The 23,519-nt window shown below is 43.8% G+C and overlaps 1 protein-coding gene across 2 annotated transcripts in view; it reads left to right on the forward strand.

The window, feature by feature from the left end:
* LOC132381136 (glypican-5-like) overlaps positions 1-23,519 on the forward strand; it is a 627,941-nt gene that overhangs the window by 170,232 nt on the left and 434,190 nt on the right. For both annotated transcript variants that reach the window (XM_059950406.1, XM_059950415.1), the window contains exon 3: positions 2,622-3,316. In XM_059950406.1, coding sequence (XP_059806389.1) covers positions 2,622-3,316 — 695 coding nt within the window. The remainder of the gene's footprint in view (positions 1-2,621; positions 3,317-23,519) is intronic.

The following is a 23,519-nucleotide window of genomic DNA, read 5'->3' on the forward strand; positions in this document are numbered from 1 at the left end:
CACGGTGCCTTCAAATTCCCGGACTTCTTTCTGCATCTCTGTATCTCAGCTTCTAATGTGTCTGTCCATTTTCATTCCTTTTTATCTGTACTGAAGCGATGTGCTGGTTTAGCGGCCAGCACAACCCTATAACATTGATGGCCATCTGGGTTCAATTCCCACCACTGCCTGTAGGTGGTTGTCACATTCTCCTTATGACCACTTGGGATTTCTCTGGGTGCTCCAGTTTCCACCCACATTCCAAAGACATAAGGGTTAGTTGGACACATGGGTGTATTTGGACAGAGTGGACTTATTGAGATGGAAAGGCCTGTTACCATGCTGTCTCTCTAAATCAATATAAATAAAATCTCTATCTTCTTGAAGTTCGTTACACCTCATACTGGTGAATGAGCGTTTGAGAGACCAGCAGGAAGGATGGAGATGCATTTGCTGACCACTGCAGGCTTCATGCATCTAATGCTAGGTGGAGCAGGGCATGCTGTCTCCATCTCACCCCGCCTCCATCTCACTCCTCCTCCGTCTCACTCTGCCTCCGCCTCCATCTCACCCCTCCTCCGTCTCACTCTGCCTCCGTCTCCATCTCACCCTGTCTCCGTCTCACCCTATCTCCGTCTCAGCCCGTCTCCGTCTCATCCCGTCTCCGTCTCAGCCTGCCTCCATTTCATCCCGCCTCCGTCTCACCCCTCCTCTGTCTCACTCCACCTCCGCCTCCATCTCACTCCTCCTCCGTCTCACTCTGCCTCCATCTCCATCTCACCCTGTCTCCGTCTCACTCCACCTCCGTCTCCGTCTCACCCCACCACCGTCTCACTCTGCCTCCGTCTCCATCTCACCCTGTCTCCGTCTCACCCTATCTCCGTCTCAGCCCGTCTCCGTCTCAGCCTGCCTCCATTTCATCCCGCCTCCGTCTCACCCCTCCTCTGTCTCACTCCACCTCCGCCTCCATCTCACTCCTCCTCCGTCTCACTCTGCCTCTATCTCCATCTCACCCTGTCTCCGTCTCACTCCACCTCCGTCTCCGTCTCACCCCACCACCGTCTCAGCCCGTCTCCATCTCACCCTGCCTCCGTCTCAGCCCGCCTTGCCCTCAGCCTGTATTGCCTTCACCCACTTCTCCCTCACCAGCTCCCCCAACCCTCCCCTCACATCCCCTGCCACACCCACTTCCCCTCGCACCTCCCTCTCTATCTCTCTCACACTCCCCCTAACTCCCTGAGCCACGACAATTGAGCTTCAGAGTTGAGCCGAGCGGCGTGCTCTCCCCTCCCCCTCAGTCCCTGAGCCTCAACATATTTGGCGGTCTGAGTTGAGCCGAGCGGCGTGCTCTCCCCTCCCCCTCAGTCCTTGAGCCTCAACATTTGGCGGTCTGGGTTGAGCCGAGCGGAGAGCCCTCCCCTCCCCCTCGCTCCCTGAGCAGCAATGTTTGGTGGTCTGGGCTCAGCCAAGTGGAGCTGGGAGCGCTGGACAGACTCTCACTTACTCATTGAGTCTGTGAGGCCAACTGGCGGCTGCTTTTCCCGCGCCTGCTCACTTTCTCCCACCTCTTCTACTTCTGTGATACTCTCCCAGCACTTTTGTTTTCATTTTCAAGTAATGAACAGTTTGAGTTCAAGCAGGTCTCCAGAACGTTATTATAATTTGGGGTCTGCTTCTAATATCCTCATATCTACAGATGGTACAACAATAAATAAACAGCATTTAAGTATGTTTGCATACATTTGTAAATTACTAGTGTTGAAAGGCTGCTATTGTCTATTCAATTGCCCGTTTATATTTTGGCCACCACTGCCTTCATATGTTGAGCCTGCACTTACATATTTTGTGGCATTGTAGTCACTCCCTGGTGCCCTGAAGGAACTGGAAAGGAACAGGATGTGAAGGTGAAAGGTTTTCTGGTAGAAAAGAAGTGATGCCTGTATCAGAATGCAGCACCTTCAGCAAGGCACAACGGCAATGTTTGAGGCATTTTGACAGACGTGTGAACAGGTGGGGAATGGAGGGATACAGGCCATGTGCTGGCAGGTGGAATGAGTTAGATTGTCATCATGGCATCGTGTGCTGATGGGCCTGCTCATGTTCTTTACTGTTCTATCCTAGGTTTGGAAAAGGACAATAAAATGAGGTGACTCTGGTATCATTTCAAAATGTGATACTCATCTCCTTTATCTCCACTCATCTTGTGTGAAGCTAATTGCCTTTTGGTTCACAACTTATAAATTGTGTTTATAAAACAAAGTGTATTTCTGAAAAGGAGAAGGTTGCTAATATTTGAATATAATGTATAAGAAATGAGAAGAAGCCACTTGCCCACCATTTTTCACACATCAATAACAAGTCTTAATCATTCTCTGACTTGGTGATCTTCCTCAATGCTCATTGCTTTGCCCTTTGCAGAAATGTTTCAGTTAGACTGTCATCTCATTCCTTTCTACATACTGTCTTTCTTTCTTTAACTGCCCACCTGTGAGTGAGATGGCGAAGAAGTTGAAAGTCCTGGTTGAACTCAAGAGGGGATAAGGGGAATTTTATGCAAAGGATTAAGATGTGTAATATATCGTCTTTAGTTCCAGCAAGGGTTAAGACTGTTGTTAACAAAGTTTATTCTTTTCCTTTGGCAGAGGCTTTTAAATCATTGATACACATTGCAACCAATCACACCAACTCTATGTTCAAGACAGGGTACAGAACAATGGCAAAGGAAGCTTCAGAGGTGGTGAAGGGCTTCTTTACTGACATCTCTCTCTACGTTCTGGATTTGGACACAAGCATTGAAGACATTGTCCTGAGTTTCTTTGATAGCCTCTTTCCATTGGTTTTCAATCGCCTGATACACCCAGGGCTCAGTGACGTTTCTGTGGATTATTCAGAGTGCCTTCGATTGACCAGACAGGACATCAACCCCTTTGGTTCCTACCCTATGAAGATGGCAGCTGAACTGACCAAGCCCCTCCAGGCAATGAAGACTCTTCTACAAGCCTTGAACATAGGGAGTGAGGTGATAAATATGACTGAAAATGTTGCTTTCACCCGGGAATGTACCAGAGCCTTGGTGAAGATGGAATACTGCTCTCACTGCCATGGACTGACTCTGATCAAACCTTGTGTCGCCTACTGCCTCAACGTCATGCGGGGCTGCTTGGCTAACGTTGCGGATATTGATCTGCACTGGCGGGATTACATTTCCACTCTGGACGAGCTCACCAGTGTTATTATGGGATCGCGAGGTGTGGAGCAAGCATTGCTCAGGGTGGCCCCACTTGTGAATGAAGCTATTTTGCAAGCCCAGCTCAATGGACCGAAGATTTCCACAACAGTAAGTAAAAAAAAACTGCAATGTGTCCCTGCCGTGTTCCACAGTTGTCCTATTAAAGCCGGTGATGATAAAATGTATGCTCCCCATTTTTATGCATGGGCATGTTGCATATTTTTGTCTTTGTTCATATCATTATATATTTAAATCATTGAATGTTTTTCTCTCTATCATTAAATTTGTCTGTGTCCTCTCAAAGTTCAAAGTAAATTTATTATTAAAATACATGTCACCATATACAACCCTGCGATTAATCTTCTTGTGGGCATTCGCAGTAAGTAAAAAGAAACACAATAGAATCAATGAAAAAAAACACACGCAGCAAGACAGTCAGGCTGCCAATGTTCAAAAGACAGCAAACTGCAAGTAGAAAAAGAATAAGAGCAATCATTTATATCATTGGTAATATATTAATGGCCCCTGGTAAGATGGCACCCATGAACAACAATCTGTCGTTCTGCCACCCCTCTCCTCAGACCTCTTTGTGGAACATGTTAATTGCATTTCTTTTAAAATAGCTGTACTTCAAAAGTGTCTCATTAATACTGTGAGTAACATATTAATGCAAAGAAAAGAGTTGCATATTAGCCTTGAGGTAAGAAAGAACATTTCTGCTCCCAAGGATATCTGCCTAACAATGCTTCACCCCTTTCCCCACCTCTTCTCCCTTCCCCTTCCCCTTCTCCTTTCCCCTTCTTTTCCCCTCTTCCCATGCCTGTTCCCCTACCCCTCTTTCCCCTCACGCTCTCCCTCACCTTCACTCTCTGGTTCGCATTTGCACACACCCACACACCTTTACCATAAACACATTCCCCTTGTGTTTGGCCCCGCCACCCTGGGGGAGAAGACTGAATATCTGCCTGTTATAATTAATATCTCTTCCCAACTTTTGTACTTAATGGCCTGGCTAAAGAAGGCAAATATGCTATGTGCTTTCTTTACCACTTGATTCCCTTGTTTTTGTCTTGAGGGAGGTATGGCTGGACGCTGAGATCCATATGTTTGTCAGTGCCCTTTAGGATCCAGCCATATAACGTATGCTTTACTCTTGCATTTGATCTCTTGAAATGCAACGCTTCACACTTATCTTGAATTAACTCCATTTCCGATGGATTTATATGCTGTTGCATTCTTTGCAACCTTCCTCACTTATCCACAAGCCCACCAATTTTTGTACCGTCTGCAAAGTTAGTAATCGACCTAGGAACATTTTCAGTCAAATTGCATATACTGTGTATAAGAGTATATGCAGCATTGATCGCTGCAGAATATTTCTGTTGTAGATGCCTCCCCACCACTGCCCTCTATTTTCCGTAGCCAAGCTAATTTTGAAACCAATCCACTATGTCACTATGGATTCTTATTTATAAGTAGCCATTCCCTTTGCAAATCCAGACAGACTGAAGAACAGCTTCTTTCCCACTGCTTGGTCATAGAATCATGGAAAAGTACAACATAGAAACAGGCCCTTTGGCTAAAGCTGCCTACTCCCTTTCACCTGCACTGGGACCATAGCCCTCCATGCACCTACTGCCCATGCACTCATCCAAACTTCTCCTAGACGTTGAAATTGAGCTTGGATGCACCACCTACACCGGCAGCTCATTCCACACTCTCATTAACCTCTGAGTGAAGAAGCTTCTGGATCGATTGCTCTTTTTAATGTTCCCTTCCCGCCGGTGCTGCCACATTCTCGAGCCCTGGGCTCTACCTCTTCTATTCTTGGTACTTTAACAATTCCTATCATACAGTTTGTACAAACTGCAGTTTGTACCAGTCTGTTGTGTCGTGCTCCTCCTCACTATATGTTTTTGCTATGTATGCTATTCACACTGTAAGCTTCTCTCAGGCAAGCGGTTTCACTGCAACACACACAAAATGCTGAAGGACTCGGCAGGTCAGGCAGCATATCTGGGAATGAATAAACAGCCGATGCTTTGGTTTGAGCCCCTTCTTCAGGACTGAGAAGGAAGGGGGAAGACGCCAGAATAAAATGGTGGGGGGGGGGGAGGTGGATGGGAAGGAGGCTACAGGGAGGTGATAGGTGAGGCCAGGTCAAGGACAGGGGAAGAAGGAATTCTATTTCCCCTTGGGGTATATGTAAATAATAATTTAATCTGAATCTGAAGTAAAGCATCAAAATCTAAAAAGCTGGTCTATACTAATGTGGTGGGATTGACAAAGGAGAAGAGTTGAACCTGCAACAGTTGATCTGCTTCAAGAAAAACTGGGTACAGTCAGAAAAGTAGGTAGTGAGTAAGAACATGTTGCTTTAAATATGAATGGAACAATAAAAGTGAACAGTAAACAAAGAATGGAAATCATATTTTTATTCTCCAATAGGCCATCTTCAGTTTTTTTTGGTGGTCACACTGCTGCTTTTTCTGGGGAGAGTTTTCTGACAGGAATACGAGATCCAAGATCACAAGAACACGAAATAAATAAATAAATCTGGACAATGGCCAGGGCAATTTTGTTTTTACTGTTTTGTGGGAACTCTTCCACAAAAAACATGCAGAAGAGAAGTGTGAGAAGCCTCATTATGCCCAGTGGGAAGACCGCTGGCAGATCTCTGTGTGTCAGTGGGCTGCCTGAGTCCTGCTCTGAAAGCAGGCTCTGAGCATGTTTTTTTGTCTGTTGGCAGCTCTCCTGGTTTCAGCCTCGAGGCTTTCAGGGATGACTGGCTGCCACTGGGAGCCACGGATGCTTGGAAAGATTGAATGGTTACCAGGCAGCAGACATAGACTGCTCTCACTTCTGAGGGAAGGGCCGGGGGATTGTTTTTGCCTGAGCTCATCATCACTTTTTTAACACCTTGTGTCCCCTTCTTTACCCCCACCCATAAAGAAAGATCAGCCAAGCGACGTTTCTAATAGAAGATGGGGTGTTCCCTGGATGGGTTAGCTGGCTTAGTGGAGCCCTGTTGACTTAACACCACTGTCTTCCACAGTCACCCGTTCACGTGGAGCAATTTTAATTTGTAAGCTCGTGGTTGTGAGCACGAGGATAAATGGGAGAAGATAGAATAGAGTAGAACAGTGCAGCAGGGGAAAAGGCCTTTTGGCCGTAATGTTGTACTGAACTAAATTGCTAACCAAACGCCTAACTATACTACTATTCACTCCATAAGCTTCACACAGACAAGGAATTTCACTGCAACACGCATGAAAGCCCCACACCCTGCACCTCCCATTTCTACCTCCTACCCAAAATCCACAAACCTGCTTGTCCAGGTAGACGCATCGTTTCAGCTTGTTCCTGCCCCCACTGAACTCACATCAGCATTCCTTCATTCTGCTTTATCCCCCTGTTTCATTCACTTCCCACCTACATCCATGACTTCACATACTCTGGATCTTTTCAAGGATTTCAGGTTCCCTGGCCCCCATCATCTTATTTTTACTATGGATGTCTAGTCCCTATACACCTCCCTCCCCCACCAGGAAGGCCTCAAAGCTCGTTTCTTTCTGGACACCAGACCCAACCAGTTCCCCTCCTCCACCTAGTGGAACTTGTCCTCACTCTAAATAATTTCTCCTCCCACTTCCTTCAAACAAAAGGGTAGCCTTGGGCACTCGCTTAGGCCCCAGCTATGCCTGCCTGTTTGTCAGCTACGTGGAACAGTCTATGTTCCAAGCCTACACTAGTGACTGTCCTGCACTTTTGCTGTGCTACATCAGCAACTGCATTGGTGCTGCTTCTTGCACCTGTGCTGAACTCGTTGATTTCATCCACTTTGCCTCCAACTTCCACATTGCCATCAAATTTACCTGGTCCATTTCTGACACTTCCCTTCCCTTTCTCGATCTTACTGTCTCGATCTCCCGAGACAGCTTATCCACCAATGTCTATTATAAACCTCTCACAGCTACCTGCACTATACTTCATCCTACCTTGGTACTTGTAAAAAAGCCATCCCCTCTCTCAATTCCTTCATCTGTGCCATGCCTGCTCTCAGGATGAGGCTTTTCATTCTAGAATGAAGGAGATGTCCTTCTTTTTCAAAGAAAGGGGCTTCCCTTTCGCCACCTCAACCACATCTCTTCCATTTCACACATGTTTGATCTTACCCCATCCTCCTGCCACGCTACTAGGGATAGGTTCCTCTTGCCCTCACCTACCACCCCACCAGCCTCCGCATCTAGCTCATAATTGTCCGAAACTTCCGCCATCTCCAACTGGATCCCACCACCAAACACATCTTCCTGCTTTCTGCAGGGATCACTCCCTACGTGACTCCCCCGTCTATTCATCGCTCCCCATTGACCTCCCTCCTGGCAATTATCCTTGCAAGCAGAACAAGTGCTGTACCTGCCCCTACACCTCCTCCCTCACCACCATTCAGGGTCCCAAACAGTCCTTCCAGGTGAGGTGACACTTCACCTGTGAGTCTGTTGGGGTCATATACTATGTTCGGTGCTCATGGTGTGGCCCCTTGTACATCAGTGAGACCCGACGTAGATCGGGAGACCTCTTCGCTGGGCATCTACGCTTCGTCCACCAGAACAAGCAGGATCTCCTAGTGGCCACCCTTTTTAATTCTACTTTCCATTCCCATTTTGATATGTCCATTCACAGCTTCCTCCACTGTCAGCATAAAGCCACACTTAGGTTGGAGGAACAATACCTTATATTTCGTTTGGGTAGTCTCCAACCTGATGGCATCAAAATCAATTTCTCAAACTTACAATAATACCTCCCCCTCCACTCCACTTCACCATTTCCCATCCCCTTGTTCCTCTTCACGTAATCTCCTTGCCCACATATCGCCTCCCTCTGGTGCTCCTCCCCCTGCCCCTTTTTCCTTCTTCCATGGCCTTCTGTCTCTTTCGCCAATCAACTTCCCAGCTCTTTGCTTCATCCCTCTCCCTCTAAGTTTCACCTATCACCTAGCGTTTCTCCCTCCCTCCCCCCACCTTTCAAATCTATTCCTCGGCTTTTTTTCTCCAGTCCTGCTGAAGGGTTTTGGCCCGAACAGTCGACTATACTTTTTCCCATAGATGCTCTCTGGCCTGCTGAGTTCCTCCAGCATTTTGTGTGTGTTACTCGGACTTCCAGCATCTGCAGATTATCTCGTTTGCCTAAATAAACTAATCCCTTCTGTTTATGCAATGTCCATATCTCTCCACTCTCTGCACATTCACAAGTCTACCTAAGAGCCTTTTAAATGTTTCTATCATATTCCCTCCACCATCACCCCTGGCAGAACATTCCAGACACCCAGCATGCTTTTTATATAAAAATGCACCCCTCACATCTCCTTTGAATTTGCCCCTCACCTAAATGCATATTATACATGGGAAAAGGTGCCAGATGTCTACCTATGCCAGTTATAATCTTATAAACCTCCATCAGAACTCTTCTCAAGCTCTGCAGCTCCAGGGAAAACAGCCCTAGTTTCTCCAATCTCTCCTTATAACATGTAATCCAGACAGCATGCTGGTAAACCTCTTCTGCACCTTCTCCGAAGTTCCATATCCTTCCTTTAATGGGGGGTGACCAGGATTGAATGTAATTCTCCAAATGCATCCTAACCAGAAAGTTTATATAGACAATAGGTTCTGGAGTAGGCCATTTGGCCCTTCGAGCCAGCACCGCCATTCACTGTGATCATGGCTGATCATCCACAATCAGAACTCTGTTCCTGCTCTCTCCCCACATCCCTTGATTCCACTATCTTTAAGAGCTCTATCTAATTCTTTCTTAAAAGCATCTAGAGAATTGGCCTCTACTGCCTTCTGAGGCAGAGCATTCCACAGATCCACAACGCTCTGGGTGAAAAAGTTTTTCTTCAACTCCATTCTAAATGGCCTACACCTTATTCTTAAACTGTGTCCTCTGGTTCTGGACTCTCCCAACATCAGGAACATGTTTCCTGCCTCTAGTGTGTCCAATCCCTTAATAATCTTACATGTTTCAATCAGTTTTATGTGGGACCAGTCCTGCTCTGAGGGCACTAAGACCTTCTCTTCACCCTTGCTAGTTTTGTGTTGGCTGTTCCAGATAAGCTTCAGAAGCTAAGAGAACATAGAGTAGACCCCTTGGCCCACGAAGTCTGTGCCAATCACATTGCTGATTGAAATTAAATCTCTTCTATCTGTGTGTGATCCATATCATTAGGAGTCTGAGGAGATTTGGTATGTCACCAGACACTCACAAATTTCTACAGATGTACCGTGGAGAGCATTATAGCTGGCTGCATCGCTGTCTGGTGTGGAGGTGGGAGGGCTACTGCAGAGAGTTTTAAACTTAGTCAGCTCCATTATGGGTTCTAATCTCTGTAGTATGCAGGACATCTTCAAAGGTAGATACCCCAAAAATGTGCCATCCGTCATTAAGGATTACACACACACAGTACATACTTACTGTAATTCCCATTTTTTCTATTATTATGTATTATGTAAAAGCCGATGTTGGCATTCAGTCCTCTCATGTTCTCTCCATGCCTTGTCCGTGGCTCAGGTGCTATATTGTTCCACGGGTCACTCACGTACACAGCACCCAAGCGCACCCACACATACGCTTGTGTGAGCACATATACATGTGTATAAATGCACATGAGACAAACTGTTGTAGAGTTCAGTAGGTCAGGCAGCATCTGTGGAGGGAGATGAAGAGTCAATGTTTCAGGTTGCGACCCTTGACCTAGAACAGGTTTCCCACTGTGGACCCCTTGGTCAATGGTAGGGGTCTATGGGATAAAAGAGGTTGGGAACCCCTGACATGGAAGGGCCAATAATCTAAAAGTGTTGACTGTCCATTTCCCTTCACGGATACTGCCTGACCCGAGTTCCTGTGGCACTTAGTTTTTGCCCAAAATTCCAACATCTGCAGTATCTTGTGTCTGCATGTAAATGCACAATAGACATAGTGAATGCTCACACACAGGCAAATGTATACACATCTGTGTGCACAAGCAATGTAGAGAAATAGTTCCATTTAATATCAGAGAAATGTATACAATATACATCCTGAAATTCTTGTTCTTCACAGACATCCACGAAAACAGAAGAATGCCCTGACGAATGAGTGACAGTAAAAATGTTAGAACCTCAAAGCCCTCCCACTCCTCCCTCCCATGCACAAGCGACAGCAAAGCACTGACCCCCACCCCTACTTCAGCAAAAAGCATCATCGCCCTCCACCCAGCAAGCAAGCAATCGCAAAGACCCCAATAAGACCGTGACCTGCAGTATAACAAAAACGAATCGTTCGCCCGCCAATTCAACATACCATGGGCTCTCTCTTGCTCCTGAATAAAGGAGCAGAGGGGTGTCATTTAACTGCATACGTGGGCCATTTAGAACAATGGTACATTTAGATGAATAGAAAACCTCAAAAATACTTCACAGTAGTATATTCAGGATAAAATTCTGACACAAAGATGATCAAAATCTTGGCCAACCAATTAGATGTTAAGGAACAACCCTGGAAAAAGTGCAAAAGACTGCTTGTGTCTGGCAATTTTTTAAAAGAAGGTCACAGGAACTTCTGTCTTACTAAAGTAATATGTCTGTTGTTCCCGATGTGGGCTCCTCTACATTGGTGAGACCAGTTGTAAATTTGGGGACCGCTACGTTAAGCACCTCTGCTCCATCTGCCAAAAGTGGGACTTCCCAATAGCCAAATATTTTAATTCCCATTCCTGTTTGACATGTTGGTCCATAGCTTCCTCTTGTGCCAAGATGAGGCCACTCGGGGTGGAGGAGCAACACCTTATATTCCATCTGGGGAGCCTCCAACTTGATGGCATGAATTTCAATTTCACCTTCTGGTTTAAAAAAAAGTCCCTTTCCCTCCCCTCTTTCTCTACTCCCCTCTCCAGCTTTTTACCTCTTTTCGCCTGCCTACACTTCCTCCTGGATCCCCTTCTCCTTCCCTTTGTCCTATGGTCCTCTCTCCTATCCTATCAGATTCCTGCATCGCCAGCCCTTGATCTTTCCCACCCACTTGGCTTCATCTATCACCTTCCAACAAGCCCTCTTCCACTCCCACAACTTTTAATTCTGGCATCCTCTCCCTTCCTTTCCAGTCCTGATGAAGGGTCTCGGCTCAAAATGTCGACAGTTTGTTAATTTCCAGAGATGCTGCCTGACCTGTTGAGTTCTCCCAGTATTTTGTGTGTATTGCTCTGGATTTCCAGCATCTGCACCTCTTCTCGTGTTTATGTCCAGCTACTGTTGTATCGGTTTAGTTTCCTCTGTTTACTTGCAGTCAACTTCCGTGTCAAAATTTATTCAGAATTGGATTTAGTTAGATTTTTCTTGATGGCATTTTTCCCAGATTTGCGGCCCCCTGAAATGCACTGCCACTGTATTTTTTTTTACTTTGGTTTAACACTGTGCAATGAACCGGGATTGAATGCTGAATAGGGTTGAGAACCTGCAACTCTCTGACTCAGAGGACACAGTGCTACAGTACCTTTGAATCATGGGTAGCAACAGATGGAGGGTTGAAAGCACCAAGGGCCTGGACTGAGGAAGGGACATATCTTTGTGCTCTTCTGTAGAGAGGTTAGTTGAACATCACTAGTTTAACCATTGTGCTGCCATTGCTTTTGCTGGAAAATTGAGTGAGAATTAGAGCAATGGTAGGAAATAATGTGCTAGATGCCCGTTCATTGTATTCAGTAAATATTGAAGCTTATGTATCTGATTCAGACCAGACCAGACCAGTAAGAGCAGCCAGATTATTGACGGCAGTAACCCTTAAACGAGCTGTCACCTCGAATAAGGGACGGAAACTGAATTTAACAAAGTTAACTGAGCATTATTAATGACTATAGAGTGATTCTTATTTTTAAATTTTCCTATGTTTAGTAATCTCAGTCTGCTACAGATGCAACTCAAATGACGACAAGAAGACTGGCAACATAAAGTTCAGTCGATGGTTCGGGCTGAAACACTCGACTATACTCTTTTCCATAGATGCTGCCTGGCCTGCTGACTTCCTCCAGCATTTTGTGTTGTTGCTTGGATTTCCAGCATCTGCAGATTCTCTCGTGTTGTTGGTGTCTCTAGGCCTGTGCTGAATGGATCTGAGAACGCTGAGGAGGAATCCCATTGAAATTTACTGATGACTGAAAGACCTGGATGTTTTCATTAGTAGGGTGGTCTCGAATCTGAGGGCACACCCTTAGAATAAAGAAATGTCCCTTCTAAGTTGGATGAACAGAAGTTTCTTCAGGCAGAATGTAGTGAATCTGCAGAATTCATTGCCGTGAATAGCTGTGGGGTTCAAGTTATTGGGTGTATCTAAGGCAAAGATTGACAGGTTCTTAACTGGTAAGAGGGTTGTGGGATTAAAGGGTTTGGGGAGAAAGCAGGAAAATGGGCTTTTTTTAAAAAAAAGAACCATTATTGAATGACGTGTGAGCTGAATGGTGTAATTCTACTCCTATATATCATGAGAGTTTGGTTGACATTTAGCTGTGCTTCGGTCTGGGCTGCACTGCAGGATTGTTGTCAAAAGCTGCAATGATGGTTACCTCATTGTTAAACATCCTATTTTTGTCATGTAATCTGCATATAGAACAGGGGTTGATGATCAAGTTATGCGAGTGTCTTATCAGTGAAATATTTGTCCACCATATTATTCTAATCAATTTTTTCTTTAGCTGCAGGTGCTAACTGATTGCTTTACACCTCTGGTTGGTGGAACTAAACTGATGAAGTGCGTTCATGGTGTGTCATGTGACCAACAATACAGTTTAATCTGTTTTTCTTTAATGTCTACTGTCAATCCTAGTTTCAACCTTGCTTTAACGTTGCTAGTTGAATGCAAGCTGACACTATAGAATGTTGGGATTTCTCTCAAGACATTAACCAGGACAGCAATTGCAAATTTGCAGGCATTATTGGGGTGCCAACAGCTAGCACCGCAGATTTCTAGGAATGGTCACCTAATCAGCTCGAGTTAGTTGGTAGTCTTATAGCTCGGGGTCAGTAGGAGTTGGCTGCTGCACACTTCTCCACAAACAAGAACAGGATATGCAGGAAAAGTTTATTCACTCTTCTCTGCCAGAGGCTGTCAAATGCAGTTCAGAGTGGAGTCTATAAGGCAGCAAGGAATGTTATAATGTATTTTCTTTTCAATTTTTATTGGCCATAGTTGACTTAGCTCTCAGAGTCATTCTCAAAGGAGAGTCAAAGTAAATTTATTATCAAAGTACATATAGGTCACCATCTTCTTGGAGGGCATACTCAATAAATCCATAATAGAATAATAACCATAACAGAATCAATGAAAGACTGCACCAACTTGGGCGTTCAACCAATGTGCAAAAGACAACAAACAGCTCAAAAAGGAAGAAATAATAATAATAAATAAATAAGCAACAAATATTGACAGCATAAGATGAAGAGCCCTTGAAAAAGGGTTAATAGCTTGTGGGAACAATTCAATGATGGAGCAAGTGAAGTTGAGTGAAATTATCCCCTTTGGTTCAAAAGCCTGATGGCTGAAGGGTAATAACTGTCATGAGGCTCCTGTAATTTCTTGATGACAGCAGTGAGAAGAGAACATGAACATGAGGAAATCTGCAGATGCTGGAAATTCAAGCAACACACACAAAATGCTGCTGGAACACAGCAGGCCAGGCAGCATCTATATGAAGGAGTACAGTCGACGTTTCGAATCGAAACCTTTCGTCAGGACGAAGTGAAAGAAGAGATAGTAAGAGATTTGAAAGCGGGAGGGGGAGACCCAAAATTATAGGAGAAGACAGGAGGGGGAAGGAGAAGAGAACATGACCTAGGTCATGGGGGTCCCTGATGGATGGATGCTGCTTTCCTGCAAAAACGTTTTGTGTAGTTGTGCTCAGTGCTGGGGAGGACTTTACCTGTGATGGACTGGGCCATACCCATTACTTTTTGTAGGATTTTCCATTTAAGGGCATTGATGTTTCCATAGCAGGATATAATGCAGCCAGTCAGTAGGACATGTGGGTCCACCTCAGAATAAAAGGAACATCCTTTAAAGCTGAGGTGAGGAGGAATTTCTTCAGCTGGAGTGTGGTGAATCTGTGAAATTTGTTGCCACAGAGGGTGGTGGAGGTCAAGTCGTTAGGCATGTTTAAGGCTGAGTGATCGGCTCTTGATTGGTAAGTGTGTTAAAATCTACAGGAATGAGATTCAGTCCTTTGCGGGGGGGGGGGGGGACGGACGTAGGGTCAGGAGAAGTAGAGTCTGTGTGGATAGAACTGAGGAACAGCAAGGGCAAAAAGACCCTAATGGGTGTTGTCTACAGGCCACAGAACAGTAGCATGGATATTGGGTGCAAGTTGAATAGGGAGTTAACATTGGCATGTGGCAAAGGTAGTGTCGCAGTAGTTATGGGGGATTTCAACATGCAGGTGAACTGGGAGAATCAGGTTGGTGCTAGACCACAGGATAGGGAGTTTGTAGAGTGCCTACGGGATGCATTCTTGGAACAGCTTGTACGAGAGCCGACCAGGGACAAGACTATTCTTGATTTAGTGTTATGTAATGAACAGGATTTGATAAGCAATTTTGCGGTAAAGGAGCCATTAGGAGGTAGTGATCATAATATGACAAGTTTTTATCTGCAATTTGAGAAGGATAAGGGCATCTCAGAGGTGTCAGTGCTGCAGTTGAACAGGGGGAACTATGGAGCCATGAGGGAGGAGCTGGCCAAAGTTGACTGGACAGATAGCCTAGCAGAAAAGACAATGGAACAGCAATGACAGGTATTCTTGGGAATAATGCACAAGGTGCAAAATCAGTTCATCCCCCAGAGAAGGAAGGATTCAAAGGGGGGAAAGGGGCCACTGTGGTTGACAAAGGAAGTCAGAGATTGCATAACATTAAAAAAAAGGAAGTATGACAGAGCTAAGGTAAGTGGGAGGACAGATGATTGGGAAGTTTTTAAGGAACAACAGAACATAACTAAAAAGACAATACGGGGAGAAAAAATGAGGTACGAACACAAGCTAGCCAGGAATATAAAGGAAGATAGCAAAAGTTTTTTTAGGTATGTGAAGAGAAAGAAGATAGTTAAGAACAATGTTGGACCCTTGAAGAATGAATTGGGTGAAGTTGTTATGGGAGCAGAGAAATGGCAGAAGAATTTAATGAGTACTTTAGATCTGTTTTCACTAAGGAAGACACAAGCAATCTCCCAGATGTATGGATGGGCCAAGGACATAGGGTAACAGAGGAAATGAAACAGATTGACATTAGGAAGGATACGGTGATGAGAAGACTGATGGGACTGAAGGCTGACAAATCCCCAGGTTCAGATGGTCTGCATCCTAGGGTACTAAAAGAGGTGGCTCTGGAAATTGCGGATGCATTGGTAAATCATTTTCCAATGTTCCTTAGATTCAGGATCAGTTCCTGAGGATTGGAGAATGGCTCATGTTATCCCACTTTTTAAGAAAGGAGTGAGGGAGAAAACAGAGAACTATCGACCTGTCAGCCTATCCTGCATAAATCCAGGGCAAATGTTTTTAAAAAGTAAGGCTTTACAGATGCTTTAGGAAGAATATTTTCACTGAGAGGATGGTTGCAATCTGGAACCCACTGGCGGTGAGGATGTTGGAGGCAAGGGCACGGTGAACGGATGAGCATTAGGATCGCTAAGGCATAAAAGGCTACAAACCTCACATGATAAATGGCAATTATATGCTCAGTGGTTGACAAGGATTCGTTGGGCTGAAGATCCTGTTTCACTACTATATAAGTTGATTTCTGTGAGTAACAAGTTGGTAACACTGGAACATAAAACATGCTTTCTGTCAACAAAGCACCCAGCCCCCATTTATCCCTGTCCTGATGAGTTATGTAACACAATAGCATCTTGAAAATGCCGTTTGGTGCCACTGTTAGAGACTGCTGCGGTGAAGAGTATGTAGTCAAGTGCCAATCAATGATAGAAGAATTTCAAACCTCTATCCCAGGGGGCATGGATGTGGCATGAAATTTCATCTTTGCTCAGTGCAGACGTGGTGTTTGTTCAAATAGGAGACGTCGCTCACTCCCTTGTCACTTGTCAACAGCAACCAGTGTTCTGGACAAATTCAGCCATAAGTCAGCAGTGTTTGGCCCTAGACATGATAAAAAGATGAAGGTTGTGTACTAGTGTACTCTCTCCCCATGTCTGTGCCAATGTACACTTACTACCGTTTCTAGCCTCCTTGGCCATAAGATCATCTGTTCTGTCCAGCACCAGCACACAATGCTGTAGTGTGTGCACTAATGCATTGCAGTTATTTACCCAGAGAGTGCCTCTTAAATCTGTGATCTCTATCAGTAGAAAGGACAAGGACAACAGGCACATTTGAGCACAATCATCTGCAGCTTGCCCTTCATGGTACACACCATCCTGACCTGTAAGTCTACAGCCATTCAATATTTATTGTTACATGCCTGGTGGTTGACAGGGACTCAATGGGCCGAAGGCCAGTCTCAATACTCTATGACTCTCAGATTCCATGTGGCATATCAACATACCGATATGATCATATCAATGATCTCACTTTTAAGGACTCTTCGTCTCATCATCTCATGTTCTCATTATATATAACTATTTATAATAGCATTTGCAAAGTTTGTTGTCTTCTACACTCTGGTTGATCTTCCATTGATCCTGTTACAGTTACTGTTCTATAGATTTGCTGAGTATGCCCACAGGAAAATGAACCTCAGGGTCGTATATGGTGACATATGTACTTTGATTAATCTACTTTGAATAACTTCTCAAGAACAATTTGAGATGGGCAATAAATGCTGGCCTTGTCAGTGCCATCCACATTAATAAGTTTCTACTCACTTACTTAAGGTCTAATGTAAAGGCTATCTAATGTGTGTGATTGCCATACAATAGGCCCTCCCTGTATTCCCCTTTGGGATAGGGGTTGGTGGGTACCCGTTCTCTTGGCCAAATAGCTTGCTAGCATAGGCCTGATGTTGTAGTGTGTGAAAGAAGAGAATTTGGTGCAGTTACAAGAGATAAGGTGCTCAAAAGCAAAAAGACCTAAAGGTACATAAGTCACTCAGACTAGAGGAACTGCACCCTAGGGTTCTGAAAGAGGGAGCGTTAGAGATTGTGGTGGCATTAGAAATGATCGTTCAAAAATCATTGGACTCCAGCATGGTACCAGAGACTTGGAAATTTGCAAATGTTACTCGACTCTTTAAGAAAGGAAGAAGGGAGCAGAAAGGAATTATAGACCAGTTAGCCTGACCACAGTGGTTGGGAAGATGTTAGAGTCAATTGTTAAGGATGTGATGATGGAGTATTTGGTGACACAGGACAAGATGGGGCAAAACCAGCATGGTTTCCTTCAGGGAAAATCCTGCCCGATTAACCTATTGGAATTCTTTGGGGAGATTATAAGTAGGATAGATAAAGAGGGTTTGGTGGATGTTGTAAATTTGGACTTTCAGAAGGCCTTTGATAAGGTGCCACACATAAGCCTGCTTACCAACTTAAGAGCCCATGGCATTACAGGAAAGTTACTAACATGGTTAGTGCATTGACTCATTGGTAAGAGGCAGTGAGTGGGAATATAAGGATTCTTTTCTGGTTGGCTGCCAGTGACTAATGGTGTTCCGCAGGGTCGGTGTTAGGACCACTTCTTTTTATGCTGTATATAAATGATTTAGATGATGACTTTGATGAAGATTGGTGGAGGGGCAGGTAGTTCTGATGAAATGGGTAGGATGCAGAAAGCCTTAAACAGATTAGGAGAATGGGCAAGAAAGTGGCATATGAAATACAATGTTGGAAAATGCACGGTCATGTACTTTTGTAGCAGAAACAAATGTGCAAACCATTTCTAAATGGGCAGAAAATCCAGGAATCTGAGATGCAGAGGGACTTGGGAGTCCTTCTGCAGAACACCCTGAAGGTTAACTTGCAGGTTGAGTCGGTGGTGAGGAAGGCAAATGCCATGTTAGCACTCATTTCAAGAGGTCTAGAATACAAGAGCAAGGATGAGATGCTGAGGATTTATAAGGCACTGGTGAGGTTTCACCTTGAGTATTGTGAACAGTTTTGGTCCATTCATCTTCGAAAAGATGTGTTAGCATTGGAGAGGGTCCAGAGGAAGTTCTCAAGGATGATTCTAGGAATGAAAGGGTTATCATATGAGTAACATTTGATGACTCTGGGTCTGTACTCATTAGAATTCAGAAGGATGAGGGGGGATCTCATTGAAACCTTTTGAATGTTGAAAGACCTAGACAGAGTAGATGTGGAAAAGATGTTTCCCATGGGGGGAGAGTCTAGGACAAGAGGGCACAGCCTCAGGATAGAGGGGCGCCCTTTCAAAACAGAGACGCAGAGAAATTTCCTTAGCCAAAGGGTGGTGAATTTGTGGAATTTGTAGCTACATGCAGCTATGGAGGCCAGGTCATTGGGTGTATTTAAGGCAGAGCTTGATAGATTCTTGATTGGACATGGCATCGAAGGTTATGGGAAGAAGACCAGGAACTGGAGTTGAGGAGGAGATTAAAAAAAAGGGTCAGCCATGATTGAATGGTGGAGCAGACTCGATGGGCCAGATGGTCTAATTCTGCTCTTATGTCTTAAGGTCTGAACCCCACTTGGAACGTGAGTATCAGGGCAACTTATCTAGTCTATATATTGGAGTGCTGCTGGTACAGATAGAACCAGGCCCTCTCTCAAATCAGTGCTTGCTTCCCTCAATTATACAACAGTTCTGTGATGGTGCTTTGTGACTACAATAGCTGAGAACAGGTCACAGATGATGACATTCCCTCCAAAGTCTACATATTCACACTGTAAGTCGATGCAGTTAGAATGCAGACTAAGGGAGTAGGGTGCCAAGAGCACTGCCCCTCATTTTCTTCCCCATTCCCAGTCCAACTCATGGGAAGAGCTTGCTATTCTTCGTGTTGGTTGAACATTCTGCTCAATATCGTGTACTTCCTTTAAGCAGGTTTAAAACAGCTACAGAAGATGGAATTTGAAACAAACTCAGAAATGCTTGAATAATTCAACCAGTCAAGCAGAAACTGCAAAAGTAACAACCAGTCTACATTTTCAGTGTGTGATTCTTTCTTAGAAAAGATTTCTCTTTCCACGGATGCAGTTTGACTGGTTGAGTTCTTCCAACATTTCCATGTTCTTTATTTATTAACTCTTCAATTGAAGTTGATAGGATAACCTCTCAAAGAAACTGTGTGGCAAGAGGTGAATGAATTAAATTGGTCCCCACTGTGGGATTGCCATATCACAAACTGAGAAAAACAAAATGGGGAAGAGTAGGATTAATGCAAAAAAAAGTCAGTTGGCATTTGATTGAATTATCATGTTCCGGTTCCTCTTAGTTGCATTATTCCCATTCATTTCAAATTATTGCTCTTTCTGAAGTTCACAACCTCTTATTCAGTTAGTCTAACTTCATGAAGGTTGCCATTTTTATAAAGGCAGTGACATAAAGCAAAAGTCTAACTTGGTATCATGTCTTTAATATAGTAAAAACTTCCAAGGTCTTTAGTGAAACCGGACGCAGAGCCAAGGATTAACTTTAGAGGAGAAGACAAAAACCTGGTCATAACGTTTAGCCTTAAAATTCTTGGGTGTTGAGATGGATGTGTTTATAGCTTGGAGTGTAGTGCTGCAGTGATCGGGTCACAACTGCTCCACCGCACAATTCAACAATGCCTCGTCCCAAGGTATTGTGTGCTGTCCCCTGCAGTCTACTTTGTGTGCCTCACCTTTACAGAACTTGCACAGAAGAATGGAAACACAAATCTGAGATTCTATAATCTGGACCCATAGAACAAACTGCTAGAAGAACTCAGTGGATTGACCGGCATCTGTGGTGGTAGGGGGGCGTAGGGAAAAGGAAATGTTGATATTTTGGGTCAAGACATATCAGGACTCAGAATGGAGTGGGAAGATGGCCAGTATAAAGAGATCTCACCCCTTCTCGTCTTTATACTGGTCATCATCCCTGCCCACTCTCAATCCTGATGCAGAGTGTTCATCAGAAGCATTGGCAATTCCCTTCTACCCTGCAGGTTCTGCTTGATCACCTGAGTTCCTATAGTTGATGTAAAGAAATCTGACTACATTGTAATTCTAAACTTACCTGCCAGTGTTCAGGAGTAATGTTGATGGGGTGGAAGGGAGTTTGGTTGGGAATTAAATGTGCATTCATTTAGGAATTAGGATCAATGTTAAGCTCTTTGATGGGAATTGGGGCCTTGCTGGAGTCTTGGTCATGGTTGGAGGTTTCAATTATAACAGTGACCATCTTTGTCTTAGGGTTAGAGTTGCTGGGTCACAAGATTTGGACCTTGCTATATTAACTGTATACATAAGCCATCTAAATCAATTGATCAGATCCCTGCATGTATTTTACCCCAAAGAGCTAGCAACATTTTCCTAACATAACAGAAATTCCTAAAATCTTGCCCATTAGGACAAAATCATTTCTCATTGCCTTCAATCCACAAAGAGTAACATCAAATATATCCAGATAATTTGTCTTTCATGGGACAATGGGAAATGAATTTTCTGCTTCATGATTGTCAAGGGGTTCTTTTCCAAACTAAAGCAAGTGGTTGAAGCAACAGATGAAATGGTCATCAAAATAACCATATTCCCCAATTGCATCCTTGACCAAGAGCAAGGATACAAAGAAGTACAGTGGAAACGTTTAGTCCCATTGAGTCATCTCCAACCATGAAGCTCTCTCTCCTCCACCACCACCCACCTATATACTCCGGGCAATTTGCAATGGATATGAACCAGCATATCCTAGAGATGTGTACTATACATTAAATCAAATTGTGAATCCAAACCAATGTCCTGAATTGCCAAGTACCTCTGGGAGAATGTGCAAGCTCTGTATGGACAGTGTTGGAAGTCAGGATCTAAACGGGCTGACTGGAGTTGTAAGACAGCATCTCTAACAGCTGTGCCACTATGCTGCTCAGATAAATGCCCAGCTTATCTGAGTAGTTAGAAGAAAGTAAGACCAACAATTTTAGTGCATGTGAAAGGTTATATTGGATGAGTATTGCAGTGTGTGTCAACGCCTGTGAGATCCAATACATCAGTTATGCTCAAGGGCCATGATCAATTGAAGTTAGTTGCGGAAGTGTATTATTCAGGAGTAGACCCAACTCTGTAGTTGGATTGTTCAGTTGAACAAGTTGTTGCCAGTTGATGCTCATGAAGGACCCCAGGCACCCCTCATACAATCTCTTCTCCCTCCTGCCATCTGGGAAAAGGCACCAAAGCATTCGGGCTCTCACGACCGGACTTTGTAACAGTTTCTTGCCCCAAGCCATCAGACTCCTCAATACCCAGAGTCTGGACTGACAGCAACTTACTGCCCTCTACTGTGCCTATTGTCTTGTTTATTATTTATTGTAATGCCTGCACTGTTTTGTGTACTTTATACAGTCCTGGGTAGGACTGTAGTCTAGTGTAGTTTTTTGTGTTGTTTTACATAGTTCAGTGTAGTTTTTGTATTGTTTCATGTAGCATTTGTTGTCTTGTTTTTACTGTGTACTGTACCAGCAGTTATGGTTGAAATTATCATTGCATTGCAATAAAAAGTGACTTGAATTCTTGTGGGTAGTTTTCTCCTAGTATGGCGGACGTGATATTTGCCACAGTTCCCACATTGGACTTTGTAGACCACATTGGGCTTGTCTAATAGCTTGACTCATTCTTTTGTTCTGCAAAGTACTGTTCTCAATGTTGCTGTTGGCTTATGCGTGACTGACCTTCTATGTTCTTGGAGCAGTTGCAATGATAATGTCACCGCACATGGTGATGAAATATTTGCAAATAATTATCAAGATCGGAGAACAGCTCAATCCGGCCATCAACTACCCGACCTGCACATCTTCTGAATTATTTCCAATAGAAAACTTTGTTTATTCTGTGTTCTTAGCAAGGAGGTATCTTTATGTATTTTACACACTCAAGGAGGACTGAGGACTATAGCTTTCATTGTGTTACACTGCTTATTTGTCCATCTGTTTATTAAACATTAAATTAAATGGTGAATCCAAACCAATGTCCTGAATTGTCAAGTATCTCTCTTTGATCAGGTAGTGTGTGACCCATTGTAACAGAGTGAATGATGGGTTTCAGTCCCTGGCTCCTTCAGCTTTGCTGTATATTAATCTGCTGAGAATTCCTCCAGGTCACAGGCAAAGCACAGCACACTGATTAAGTTGTATGTGAGCAAAATATTTTGTCCACTAACAAAGAATGCAGTAATCCCATACTCGTTGAGTATTTGGAAATCATGATTACATTTAAACATGCTTGTAAGTATCCAAACCTACGTACTTTTTTTTTTGCCTTCATGTAGATAGTCTGTGCACCATTGTTTTGATGTCATAAGCTTCCAATTTAACACAAACTGACAGAGAACCTTCCATTATCAAACCCCTTGGGATTGATAAATGATCTTAATAATTAATTCATGGGTAATTTAGTCTAATGGCTTGAACCTATGGGGTGTTTGGGTAATGTAATCCAGAGTCAGTTGCCATAGGTCTCATGGGTAATGCAGTCTGATGTCACATACTTGATGGTGTTGGAATTGTAGTCTGGAGTTATTACCCAAGGATTCAATGGTCTGTTGTGTCTGCTGCTACGCCCCTTGATCTTCGAGGGTTTATATGATGTACTGCATCCCAGTGATGTGGATTAATGCAAAGTCATACCACTCGCACTTTGTTCATGTGCACTATAGTTTGATATCAACTGAGATTGATGAGGTAATATAATGTTGTCTGACATTGTATGTTTGGGGTTTGTGAAGTGTACAATTGACATCACATTTCTAGAGCTAATAAGTTAATGGGACTCATTTGACATCACATATGTAGAGCCAATGGAGTGAATGATTTAGGTGGACATCGCACACTCAGTGCCAATGAGGTAGTGTTGTACATCAGCTGCAAATGGGCATTATAGTCAGGCTCACAGGAAGGTTTCTGGCAATATTACATTTAATTTGGTATTTGGGAATTATCTCTCAATTAAGTTATTTTTACAAAATCATTTTGCAAGCAATTGATGCATATGCAGGAAAATGCTGGAGATCTCAGCCTGAAATGTCAATTGTACTTGGCCTGTTGAGTTCCTTCAGCAAGTTGTGTGTGTTTTTCAATCTTAATACTGTTTTCCTCTTGGTTTATAGAAAGCATTGTGATTTTGTAGAAGATGGTCCAGTGATAAAGGA

Source organism: Hypanus sabinus, chromosome 2 (genome assembly GCF_030144855.1).
Source record: "Hypanus sabinus isolate sHypSab1 chromosome 2, sHypSab1.hap1, whole genome shotgun sequence".
In the NCBI taxonomy this organism is placed as follows: domain Eukaryota; kingdom Metazoa; phylum Chordata; class Chondrichthyes; order Myliobatiformes; family Dasyatidae; genus Hypanus; species Hypanus sabinus.